This window comes from Nyctereutes procyonoides, unplaced genomic scaffold (genome assembly GCF_905146905.1).
Source record: "Nyctereutes procyonoides isolate TBG_1078 unplaced genomic scaffold, NYPRO_anot_genome, whole genome shotgun sequence".
In the NCBI taxonomy this organism is placed as follows: Eukaryota; Metazoa; Chordata; class Mammalia; order Carnivora; family Canidae; genus Nyctereutes; species Nyctereutes procyonoides.
In genome coordinates this window covers 5,610,269-5,623,225 of record NW_026575131.1, presented here as the reverse complement: position 1 = coordinate 5,623,225, position 12,957 = coordinate 5,610,269, and the positions used below count along the sequence as shown (strand labels likewise).

Sequence of the window (12,957 nt, the reverse complement as noted above, 5' to 3'; positions counted from 1 at the left end):
AAAAATAAATAGATAAAATAGTTTTTTAAAAAGTAAAAATTGCTCATTCATCCCTTCAAACTTTTTTCTTATAAAACAAAACAAAAGGAGGTCACAGGTTAATCTGGGGTGTCTGCTCCTGGAAAACCCCAGCAGCCTGCCTTCAGTTGCCACTTCTTGAGAAACCAAGGTCAGCAGTAGCCTGGGAACAGGAGTGGCATTGGGGCAGGTGGGATTGGAGGCCACAACCCAGGTGTGCCTAGTTTCCCATCAGCATCTCCAGGCCCTGTGGGGGTAAAGGGCACAGGAGGGATTAAGCATCTCAGCACCCATCATTTTGCCATGGGCCTGAGACCCAAAGAAATCAATTGACTCACCCAAGGTCACAGAGGAGTGGGTGGCCAGGCTGGTGTGTCAGCACACAAGGCGGGTTTTAGTGCCCATCCCAGGCCCCCTACCCCAATCAGCAGCTCAGAGCCTCCCAGCCCAATCAGAGGCTAATTGGAGTGATGTGGCTGGGCTGCTGATATATAAGAGGATGGGCAGGCGTGCAAGTCTCACGCCTTGGGAAGGGTTCTGACCATCTGCATCTGTGTCTGCATCTGCCTGTGCAATGGCTCCTGGGAGCATTGCCTCCAGTGACATCTCAACCTCCTCAACCTCCTCAACTTCTACAGAGGGGTCATCCGTGGTGTCTGAGTCTGAAAAGCCAGGTATGCAAAGGAGGCAGCTCCTCAGGAGCCCATTCCCTGGGTGTCCTGGAACCTCCCTGTGCCACCCAGCGTCCTCAGCCTGCCTGGCCCCAGCACCCATCCTAAAGGCCATTGAGTTCACATGCTCATTGGACAGAAGAGCTGATGCCCGAGATGGCAGGGACCAGGTCCGGTCTGGGTTCTGAGGTTGGCCCAGCTCAGTAGGAGAGGGCAGAGTGGGCTTCCCCAGCTGGAGCCCATTTCCTGTCAGGGGAGGGCTGGCGGCTGCAGGGCACCTAGTTGGAGGTTTAGCAACAAAGAGCAAGCATTTGATATAAGGCTGGGCCTTGGATTTAAGGCTGTATCCCAATTTTTAGTCCACAAACAATGCCTCAGGGTTTCTCTGGATATAGATAGGTTCATTCATTCCCTCCAGGAGCTCCCAGTCTGAAGGGCAAGACTGCTTTATTTATAGATGCCATTTGATACTGTTGGCATGTGCTTTACTGTCGGGAATACAGAGGGCTGTAGGAATCCAGAGGAGCCACTAACCCATTCCAGGAGGTCAAGGAAAGCTTTCTGGAGGAGGTGACCCCTGAAGGAGGGTTAAGCCTCACCCAGGAGAAGGAGGGTACAGTAGGAGCAGTGTTCTGAGTGGGAGTAAAGGCTCCTTCAGAGGAAAAGTTGGAGGGTGGGTTCCAGGTGCTTTGAAGCCTGAGACAGAGTTCCTCACTCTGGCTTGGGAAGTCAGGGCAGGTGTCCAAATCCCAGTGCTGCGTGGGCCTGGAAGGATAAGTGAGAGCTACCAGAGTGCCCACAGGGGACAGAGGCCACCCAGGCAAGGGAAGAGCATCAGCAGAGGCCCAGGGGCAAGGGGGCTGGGGGAAGCATCCAGGGAGTCCCAGGCCCCCCCCCTGGCCAGGGGCAGAGTGGCAGGGCAGGAAGGGTGGAGGGGCAGGACCTGCCACACTGAGCCTCCAAGTCTCCAGCTGGGCCCTTATGCTGAGGACAGTGGGGAGGTGAGGGTGAGGGAGGTGAGGTGCAGAGGGAAGGAGATTGGGGCCCTCGGGATAGAGGGGGGAGAAACCCATGAAGAAAGGGTGGAGTGGTGTGGTGGTGAAGGCAATGGGAGGTCCAGGGTGTCCTCCAGGTTCTTGTGTGGGGGTCTGGGTAGGTATAGTGGGTGCCATTTGTGGGAGAGAGGGTGGAGGACAAGTTTGGGGGAGCTGTGAGTTCTGTTCTGGTCATGCTGAGATACAGCAGACATTGAATAATGCAGAAGGAGGACTGAATTCAGCTGTAGGAACCCCGAGGAGGCAGGAGATTTGGGGTGGCTCCCTGGGACAGGGCCTGGCTTGGGGGAGGGAGGGGGTGGTTAGAACTGTCATCATAGGCCAGGCCAGAGGACACTGCAGTTGGGAGTATGCAGATTTCTTTAGAGACTCCATCCCCACTGTACAGATGGGAAGATTGAGGCCCAGAAAGGAGAGTGAAACTCCCAAGGTCCTGGGTGTGGCTGACGAGGGATTCCACACATTCAAGAGCTCTGGCCCCCAAACGAGTATTCCCAGACATGGAGCTCTTCCTGGTCAGGAGGCAGCAATAGTTGAATTGGATTAGGTCTGTACAAGTTTTTGCTTTTTTTTTTTTTCTACTTTAAAATGTGTGTGTGTTTTTAAAATATATATGTGTGTGTGTGTGTGTGTGTGTGTGTGTGTGTGTGTGTGTGTGTGTATTTGGGTCACCTGAGTGGCTCCAATGCTTAAGCAGCTGCCCTCAGCTCAGGTCATAATCTCTGGGGTCCTGGGATAGATCCTCACATTGGGTTCCCTGCTCAGTGGAGAGCTTGCTTCTCTCTCTGCCGCTCCCCCCAGCTATCATGTGTGTTCTTTCTCTCTCTCTCTCAAGTAAATTAAAGCATATATGTATATATATGTATATATAAACATACACACTCATATATATATGAGCCAATTGATTCCTTTTTAAAAGTCTTTAATTTTTGCAAATTGATCAGAAGCCAACATTTCTAATCACCACACTTAAATTAGGTCTTTGATATTTAGACCGCTTTTATGTGTCTTTAGTGACTGATGGCTTCTCACCCCTTGATCCTATTTTCTTTTGCAACTTAAAAAAACAAAAACAGGTAATTGAGATCTCAACAATTCACATATGAGACAATTCACCCATTAAAGGGTACTGTGGCTATTAGTATATTCACAGCTGTGTATCCATCACCACAGGCAATAGTGGAGTTAGAATAGTTTCATCCTCCAAAAGAAAACCTGCACCCCTTACAGTCTCTGCCCTTTCCCACCCACGATCCACACCCCCACCCCACAACCATTAATCTACTTTTTGTCTAGTATTAGCCATTCAGGACATTTCGTGTAAATGACATCCTATAACATGTGACTTTGTGACTGACTTCTTGTACCAGCATGTTTTATTATTTTTAAAGATTTTATTTATTTATTCATGAGAGACACACACACACAGGCAGAGGGAGAAGCAGGCTCCCTGTTGGGAGCCCGATGTGGGATTTGATCCTGAGACTCTGGGATCATGACCTGAGGCAAGGGTAGATGCCCAACCACTGAGCCACCCAGGCGTCCCCCCAGCATGTTTTCAAGGATGTATTTCATTTTTTCTTTTTGCTGGATGATTTTCCATTTTACGGCTAATACCATGTTCTGTTTATCCAATTCATTAGTTTATGGACATTTGGGTTTCTACTTTTGGCTATTATAAACAATGCTGTTATGAACATTTGTGTACAAATCTTCATTTGAACATATGTTTTTATTTCTCTTGAGTATACACACCCAGGAGTGGGATTCTTTTGTAACTTTTTATGTATGAAAACTTCAAATGCATGCAAAAGTAGACTGAGTGGTATATTGACCACCCCCACCCCCAACACACACACACACACACACACACACACACACACACACACACACACTCCCTTCCCTATGCACCCATCATCCAGCTTAATACTTATCAGATCCTAACTAGTCTTATTTCACCCACTGTGTTATTTCAAAGCAAATGCCAGGCTTATCATTTCACCTATAAATAGTCCCGCATTTATCTTGGTTTTTAAATTTTTAGTTCTTATATTTTTGAAAGAGAGGAGCAGGGAAGGTGCAGAGAGGCAAAAAGCAGAGGGAGAGAAAGAATCCCAAGCAGGCTCCATGCCCAGCACAGAGCCAGACATGGGGCTCAGTCTCACAACCCTGAGATCATGACCTGAGCCAAAATCAGGAGTCGGATGCTTCATTGCCTGAGACACCCAGGTGCCCCATCTTTGTTTTTTAAAACTATTTTTAGGGATCCCTGGGTGGCGCAGCGGTTTGGCGCCTGCCTTTGGCCCAGGGCGCAATCCTGGAGACCTGGGATCGAATCCCACGTCGGGCTCCCGGTGCATGGAGCCTGCTTCTCCCTCTGCCTGTGTCTCTGCCTCTCTCTCTCTCTCTCTGTGACTATCATAAATAAATAAAAATTAAAAAAAACATTAAAACTATTTTTAATTCCTATACAATATTATATTAGTTTTAGGTATATAACCATGATTTAGTATTTGGTTTTTTGTTTTGTTTTGTTTTTAAAGATTTTATTTATTCATGACAGACCCAGAGAGAGAAGGAGAGACACAGGCAGAGGGAGAAGTAGGCTCCCTGTGGGGAACCTGATGTGGGACTCAATCCCAGGACTCTTGGATCATGACCTGAGCCACTCAGGCATCCCGTGTGTTATTTGTTATTTGTATATGTTACAAAATGTTTACCATTATTAAGTGTAGTTACCCTACATAAGTGAAATCAGTCTTTTCTTTCTGTCTTATTTCACTTAGCCTAATACCTTCTAGGTCTATCCTATGTTGTTGCAAATGCCAAAATTAGGGCTGAGTAATATTCCACTGAATCCACATACCATGTCATCTTTATCCATTCATCTCTTCATGGATATGAGCTGCTTCCATATCTTGACTATTGTAAATAATATTGCAATGAACATAGGGGGGGTGCATATATCTTTTTGAATTAGAACTTTTGTTTTCTTCAGGTAAATATGTAGAAGTAGAATTGCTCAACGGTAGGGTAGCTCTATTTTTTTTTTAATTTTTATTTACTTATGAGAGAGAGAGAGAGAGAGAGAGAGAGAGAGAGAGAGAGAGGCAGAGACACAGGCAGAGGGAGAAGCAGGCTCCACCGGGAGCCTGACGTGGGATTCGATCCCGGGTCTCCAGGATCGCGCCCTGGGCCAAATGCAGGCGCCAAACTGCTGCGCCACCCAGGGATCCCTCTATTTTTAAAATTTGAGGAACCTCCATATTGTTTTCCAGAGTGGTTGCATCAATTTACATTCTCACCAACAGTACACAAGGGTTCCCTTTTCTCCACAGCCTCACCAACATTTGTTATTTTAATCTTATTTTTTTTAAAGTAGGCTTCATGCCCAGCATAGAGCCCAACACGGGGCTTGAACTCATAACCCTGAGATCAAGACCAAAGCTGAGATTAAGAGACCCTTAACTGCAGAGCCACCCAGGTGTTGCTATTTCTTGTCTTTTTTAATTTTAGGCCTTCTGACAGGTGTGAGGTGCTATCTCATTGTGGTTGTGATTTGTATTTCCCTGGTGATGAATGATGTTGAGCATCTTTTCATGTGCCTCTTGGTGATCTGTCATTGGAGAAATGTCTATTCAAATCCTCTGTGCATTTTTTATTCAGACAGGTGTTTTTGGTTATTGAGTTATAGGAGTTCTTTATATATTTTGGATATTAACCCCTCGTAGAATACAGCATTTGCAAATACCTTCTCCCATCCAGTAGGCTGCCTTTCCCTTCTGTGGTGATTTCCTTCACTGTGCAAACCTTCTTAGTTTGATGTGATCCCAATAGTTGATTTTTGATTCTGTTGCCTTCAATAGTTACCTTTAAAAGATAAGAGCCTCTTGCAAATAACTACCATGCCATCAGCAAACCTGAAAAAATATCATCCTTAATATCACCAAATATTTCCAACTTTCACATTTATCTGGTTGCCCCCCCACACACACCACCACTAGTTGGTATAAGTCCTGTTCTGAGTTTGAGCCAAGGATTCCACGTTGCATCTGGTTGAAAGGGCTCTGCAGTCCCTTTCATCCGTAGGGCCCCTTCCCACTTTTTCTTTTCCTCCTTGTTTATTTGTAGAAGGAGCTGGGCTGTGTGTCCTGGAGTGCTCCTCACAGTCTGGATTTTGCTAATTTCCTCCCCATGGCCCTCTCGCCAGCCCCTGGATTTCCTGTAAACTACGGTAGTTAGGTTTAGACAACTGGCCTGATTTATTTTGTTTTCTAAAAGGACCATTTAATTCTTTCAGTGAATCTTGATGGAGCCCCTGGTGTGTGCCCGGCCCTAAACCCTCGCTGGGGACCGCGGCCGACAGCGTGCTGTCCTCCCCTCGGGCTGCTCCAGGCCGGCGGGCAGTGGTGCCCACCTGGGGTGGGCTCGATCCCCCAGACCTGCTGCCCCCCAGCCCCGGTGCCCAGCAGGTGCTTTGCCGGGCGTGTCTGTTGTTGATGGGGCCCGAGGGCTGTCTGGGCTCCGGGTGACGCCGCGTCCATCCGCAGGCCCGAGCCGTGGCGTCGTCAGAGTGGGGCGCCGTCACCCGCCCGTGCTGCGCATGGTTCTGGAGGCGCTGCAGGCGGGAGAGCAGCGCCGGGGCACCTCGGTGGCCGCCATCAAGGTTTACATCCTGCAGAAGTACCCGACGGTGGATGTCATCCGGCTCAAGTACCTGCTGAAGCAGGCCCTGGCCACTGGCATGCACCGCGGCCTCCTTGTCAGGCCCACCAACTCCAAGGCCAAGGGGGCCACCGGCAGCTTCAAAGTGAGCCTGCTTGGGCTGGACAGTGGGGCTGGGGGAGGGCAGGGCGGGAGAGACTGGGCCCTGGAGTGGGAACCTCCCTCCCGACTCCTCCCCGGGCCCTGGGTGCTGGCCCCCTGCTGAGAGGCTTTTCTTTCCCCACCTTCTCTCCCTGTCTTCCTTGTGTCTTCTTGGAGATGCCCTCTCCTCCAGGGAGCTTAGCGGTGTGCCTCGCCTGAGACCCTGCAGGGGCCCAGTTCCCCTGCTGTGCCCACTTTCATCCCTGTCATGTGTGTTCAGTGACCAGGGACTGTGTCCATTGTGCTCACTTCTGGGTCCCGAGTGCCCACAGCAGCTCCCTGGAACTCTTCACAACGGACAAGGCACACCCAACCAGGAGGTCTAGAAGGTCACAGTTGGGTTTGCACCTCGTGCCCTCTGGCTCCAAACCCCGGGTCTCCAAACCAGGGCTGGCACCTCCCAGAGCCACAACATCCTCCCCTTTCCAAGGGGAGGGTCCCAGAAGGGAGGCATTCAGGGCCACCTAGAGCTGAGGGCAGATTGGGCACAAAATTGAACCCCAGCATTGTGACTGCCAGCTGCCACCAGGGAAATCTCAGGGACCCAGACATGGGGTCTGTCTTGGCATTGCTGTGCCCTGGCACGTGGCAGTTGCTCTGACAGTAACCGTAGAACACTGTGGAACTTTCTCAACTGCCATGTTAAGTCCCCATGGTAACCAGGTGGCTGAGGACAGCTCCATCCTCGTAGAACTCCCAGGCAGGGGCCAGAGCTGGACACAGCTATGGCAAGGCCAGATGCACAGGGTGGGGTCAAGGAGAGTTGAGGAGGTAGACACTGGGGGTACTCATGGCTGGATTAGGCTCTAGGGCCTGAGAGCCAGCCAGGAAAGAGGGCTGAAGGGAGGGGAGACCGGGAAGGAGCCTGGAGTGTCATGGAGCTACGAGTGTGTGTGTGTGTGTGTGTGTGTGTGTGTGTGTGTGTGTGCGCGCGTGCGTGCATGTGCACACACACGTGCGTACATGTGTGCTAGGAGCAGGGGTAGTTTCTGGTCTTGATTGGTAATAGGAAGCCATGAGATTTTGGGGGCAGAGGGAGCAACATCCTTAGAGGTGGGCTCTAGCAGGACAGAGACCACTTGTTTGCCCGGGGCTCTCGAATTGCCCTGCCTCTCACCCACTCCCTGATGGCCCTATTGTAAAGATGGGAAGACTGAGGCTAGTGGGAGAAGAGAACACTTGGCCGAGTTGCAAAGGCAGTTGTGAACTCTGAGCTATCTGACTTGGAAGGTCCACCCGAGAGGCAAAAGGGAGATGTAGGGAGTTATGGAGGTGTGAGGCATGAGGTGGGGGCAGGGCCTAGGTGGGAGAAGGAGGGGGCGTCAGAGCCACAATGAATGGGAAGAGGTATGGGGTGAGAGGTCAAAAGAGATTCAGAGATGAGCATCTCGGAGGACTGGGGTCAGGACTCAGTGTGTGCTGTGCAGTTTATTCCCAGGAGCCTGGCTTTGAGACTTCTAGACACAGGGCTAGAGTGGGGCGGAGGAGGTGTGCCTGTACATAAGAGAACCTAGGGTGTGTCTAGGAGACTCGGGTTCCCCTCCACTCTGCTCCTATTTAGGAGCAACACCCCTCCCTTGAAGAGCAATACAAGGACAGAATGTGTCTTCAGCATCAGGCATTTAGGAAGTGGTCATGCATCTGCCCCCCCGACTTTGCCTCCTCTTTTGGAACAAAGCCTTCCTCTCTGAGCCTCGTGTAGGGTGTAGGGTCCCGGGGTATGAGACACTGAGAACTTCTCTCTATTCCACCAGTTGGTTCCCAAGCATAAAAGGAAAGTTCAACCCAGGAAGACCTCCACCATGACTGCTCCCAGGAGACCCGGTGAGGGCAAGGAGAAGGTCCCCAAGAAGCCAAAGGAGGCAAAGAAGGACCCTCCCAATCTAGACAAGGTGAAAAGGGGACCCAGGAAGCCAGGAGAGGCGAGGACTGCTCCTCCCAAACCAGGTACAGCCAAGGAGAAGTCTCCCAAGAAAGGCAGCCAGACCAAAAACCAAGAGGCAAGAGTGAGTGAGGCCAGGAAGGTCTCCCAACAGCCAGACAAGGCCACGCAGGCCCTTCCCAGGGCCATGGGGCCCAGTGGGAAGTCAAAGGTCAAAGGCAGGAGGAATAGCCAAGGTAGGTGTGTGAGTGGGGTGAGAAGAGCGCTGGGGACAGGGGTTTGCGGCAGCCACTACATATGAGGTGGGAGGGTGGGAGGGGCCTGCTCTCCAGTGGAGGTTCCTTATCTAGCAAGTGTGCCTGAATGCTTGGCTTGACCTGGAGAGTAGGGGAACTCATGGTAGATGTGGGAGGGTAGGTTTAGGGAAGGGGGAGCCTAGAGAGAGGAGGAGCCTGACTCATCTGAGAGAAGTTAGGGGAAGCTTCCTGGAGGAGGTGTCCCAGGGAGGACAACAGCCTGTGCAAAGCTTTGCCCAGAGGCATGCACAGAAGTGCAAATAGTTCTGTGTGCAGTGTGGGAAATAGGGGAGCCTGTGAAGGGCAGCTGGGAGCCTGGAATGTACCTGGAGGACAATGAGGAGCCATGGAAGGTCTTCGAACAGGGAACAGCCTAGGGTACAGGGTATATTTTAAAATGTATCACAGCTGCTATGTGGAAGACAGGCAGAAGACCAGAGACTAATAAACCGAGTTAGGGGTCTTTGGTGCAGGTGAACACAGAGCCTGCCTGGTGTCTTGCTCAGGGTGAGAGATGGTCTTCCTCGGTCCAGTTAATCCCCCAACCATCCCATGAGAGAGATGCTGTTGCCCGCAGTTTGCAGATCAGGGCACCCAGGCTAAGAGGGGCTGACCGACTTGCCCCAGGCTGCAGAGCCCATAAGCATCAGAGTGAGGAGCCCCGGTCCTCCCTTCCCGGAGGCCAGCGGCTCCTCCTGAAAGGGCTCCTTCCCACATGCTCTCCCCGCCCTCTGACAGGTGGCGAGACCCACAAGAAAACAAAAGCTGGGAGTCAGAATTCAAAATCCACCATCCCCAAGGTGGGTGTCTGTGTGACTCCCCTGGTCTGGGTCTCCCCGCTGAGCAGGTGCGAGCTCGGGTGTCGCACACCCGACCCCTGGAAAGTTCCATGGAGAAGGGGGTAACTTGCTTTTGTACAAAGCACAGTTCACCTCTGTCTGGCCCTCCGATGCTCTGAGGATCATCACCCTCATTTCACACGTAAGAGATGGGGTCTCTTGTCCAAAGTCACCCAGACTTCCACCCTCTTGGAGCCCACTGGGATTTCAGCCCTTTTCTTGTGAGCTCCACGCTATGTGCCCAATCCTGCCCCACTCTGTCTTCTTGTTCCTGGTTTGCTTTCTTATAGGGCACAAATGGTGCTGCTTCTCCAGCCAAGAAAGAAAACCGTGTCCCTAAAGAAGTCATTGCCCATGCGGCCAAGGAGGGACCTAAAGCCAAGGCTGCTGCTGCTCCAAATGGTGGCAGGTCTAAGACGCTGCCTGAACACCTGGCCAGGAAGACCGAGGCCCCCAGGGGCCCTAGGAAGGCTGGCATACCCACCAAGTCCTCCTCATCCAAACTGGCCAGTAGGAAGGCAGGGACTGAGAGCTAGAGCTGGGGTGGAGACACTGAGGTTCTGCCTGAGTTTTTATTCCCCAACAAACCGTCACTCTATTTATTTCATTGTAAACTATTTATCAATAAAGGCTTTTTTTTCCCCTCACAAATCGGTGTGGGTGGAGGATGAGATCCAAGGATTTTTACCGTCTGTGGTTTGGGCCCAGATAGGAACTCCTACCCTGGGTGAGACAGGTTGTACAACATAAAGGGCTGGTGCAGGGGTCCAAGGTATGGAGGGGCCTGTGCAGGTATGGGAGGGTGTTAAACTCAGCCTGAGATCTGGGACTGCTTCCTGGAGGAGGTGGCTTTTGGTCTTAAAGGATGAGCAGGAGATGGATGAGGCAGAGGACCCAGCATGTGAGGTGGGGCTGGACAATATGGTGGAAGGAGGGGGTTTGTGGCTCTGAGAGGAGCATGGGATAGGGAGAAGTGAGTGATGGTGTGGTCAAGGGAAGGTAGACAGTTGGGGGGCAGGAAGGGTTGTAGGCATGGAAGAGAGCCTAACGTGGTGTGTGTTTAGAAAGAGCCCTCTGGCTACCGAGAGGACTGTTCAACAATAGTTACTGACTGAGGCCCTGCTGTAAGCAACAGAAGGAGGAGAAAGTGCAAAGGCCCTGTGGTGGGAACATGCTTGACAGGTTTAAAGTGCCTCAGGGAAGGCCCATGTGGCTAAAGCCCAATGAGGGGGGACAGTAATGGGAGATGAAGTGTAGGGTGCTTTAAAAATCTCTGTGATACTCTTCCCATGGAGAGGTGGAGTCTAGGTCCCTGTCCCTTAAATCTGGGCTCTGTGATTGCTTGAACAGTAGAATACAGAGGAAAGGACATTAAGACAGTTTCTGGGCCCAGACTTTGGGAGACTAGCAGCTTCTACTCCCTGTGTGTACTATTTATTTTTGTTTCTGCTTTGACGCTTGCTCTTAGAACTCTACCACCATGCTGTGGGAAAGCCCAAGCAGCTGGTGGAAGGGAACAGAGGCACCCTGATTTGCAGCCCCAGCCAGAGGAGTGGGCCACCTCTGAATCACAACTTCTAGCTGCAGTTGAGCTGCCTCAGCTGACACATGTGGAACTGGGACAGGCCTTCCCTGCCGAATCCTGTCCTAATTGCAGATGCACAGCAACATCCAGTAGTGCCCCTATATCCATGGTTTCACTGTGTGCGGTTTCACGCTGAGGTCAAGCGTGCTCTGGAAGCTGGTGATCCTCTTTCTGATGCATCATCAGAAAAGTTGATAACAGTCTGATGTTATGTCACAATGTCTGTGTCCTTCCCCTCACTGCATCTCCTCACTTAGACCTTTTATCCTCTCCCATCACAGAAGGAGTATAGTACAGTAAGTTGTTTTGAGAGGGAGAGAGAGAGACCACAGTCACAGAATTCTTATTAGAGCAATTTTAACAATCTACTATATATTAGTACTACCTGTCGACCTCTTACTGCGCTTAATTCATAAATTAAACTTTGTTGTGGGTATGTGTGTCTATGAAAAGATAGAGCATCCATAGGGTTCACACTGTTCGCAGTTTTGGGCATCCACTGGGCGTCTTGGAATGTATCCCCAGTAGAGAGGGCAGGGCGACTACTGTAAATGAATGCTGTTGTTTTAAATGACTGAGGAGGGGCAGCCCAGGTGGCTCAGGGGCTCATGGTTCAGCACCGCCTTCGGCCCAGGGCCTGATCCTGGAGACCCAGGATCCAGTCCCACATCAGGCTTCCCATAGGGAGCCTGCTTCTCCCTCTGCCTGTGTCTCTGCCTCTCTCTCTCTCTCTGTGTCTCATGAATAAATAAAATCTTTAAATAAATGAGGATTGGGGTGGTTTGTTACGCAGCAGTAGCTAGAGCAGGACAAGGACTGTGGGGTAGGTAGGCCATGGCTAGATCAGGAAGGGCCTTGGGAGCCAGGGGAAGAACTCTGGGTTTCACTGTAGTTGCGAGCAGGAGCCATCAGAGGACAGTGAGCAGCAGGGTGACCGCAAGGGACACGGGCTTCGGTGGCGGTCCTCGTGAGGAGAGCTGGCTGTGGAGGGAGGGCTGAAGAAGTGGTGGGTTCTGGGTAGAAGTTTAAGCAGGGGGGATGGGATCTGCTGAAGTGTTGGATGTGAGAAAGAGGTCGAGGATGAGTCTAGTTTGGGGCATGCACAGCATGGTGACTTCATGGTGACGGTTTCCTGGGGTGAGGGCTCCGCTCAGGCAGGTTGCTGAGAGGGTGTCCAGTCGAGGGGTAACAGCTGAGCCAGGGAGGGGCAGAGAAGGTAGGAATGAACTAGACGCGTGGGGTGGGGGCTGGTAGACTGGACTCGGGAAAGCGGGCAGACGGGGCACAACAGGAAGCGGCCACGGGCCACCCTGCGGCACCAGTCCCCGCCTGCAACCCGGCCCTCGCTTTCCAATTCCCACGTGAGGCCTGCTCTAGCGGCTGCCAGCGTGCGGGGCACCTGTGGCGTGGCTGCGAGCGGAGCGCGGGAGCTGGGCCTGCCTTCTCCACGGGGCTGATTGTGCCTCTGCTCCCTTCATGGTCTGGAGGGGGTGCGGGGGCCACCGGCCGGGCTCCGGGGCAGCATTGCTGGGCCTCGTGCCTCCACGAGCTCAGGCCGGGCTAGTACTCCTGGCCTGGCAGGGGCCGGACAGCACCCAGGACAGGGACACACAGCCGAACCTCCCTGGTCCCCACCCAAGGACCCTGTGCCGAGGGTCTCCACTTCCCCTGGCCCTCAGGCAGCAGGGCATCCTGTCCCTGCAAGGCAAGTCTTCAGGGCCCCAGGTCAGACCTGTGGGCAGCTC

At 52.0% G+C, this 12,957-nt stretch overlaps 1 protein-coding gene across 1 annotated transcript; it reads left to right on the top strand.

Moving 5' to 3' along the window:
- The first annotated feature begins 592 nt into the window (after positions 1-592).
- On the top strand, positions 593-10,163 carry LOC129521370 (histone H1.8). The gene is made up of 5 exons (XM_055342707.1): positions 593-692; positions 6,295-6,554; positions 8,365-8,736; positions 9,544-9,588; positions 9,918-10,163. Exons 1-5 carry the CDS (start codon positions 593-595, stop codon positions 10,161-10,163), a joined length of 1,023 nt encoding a protein of 340 aa, XP_055198682.1.
- Positions 10,164-12,957: the final 2,794 nt, after the last annotated feature.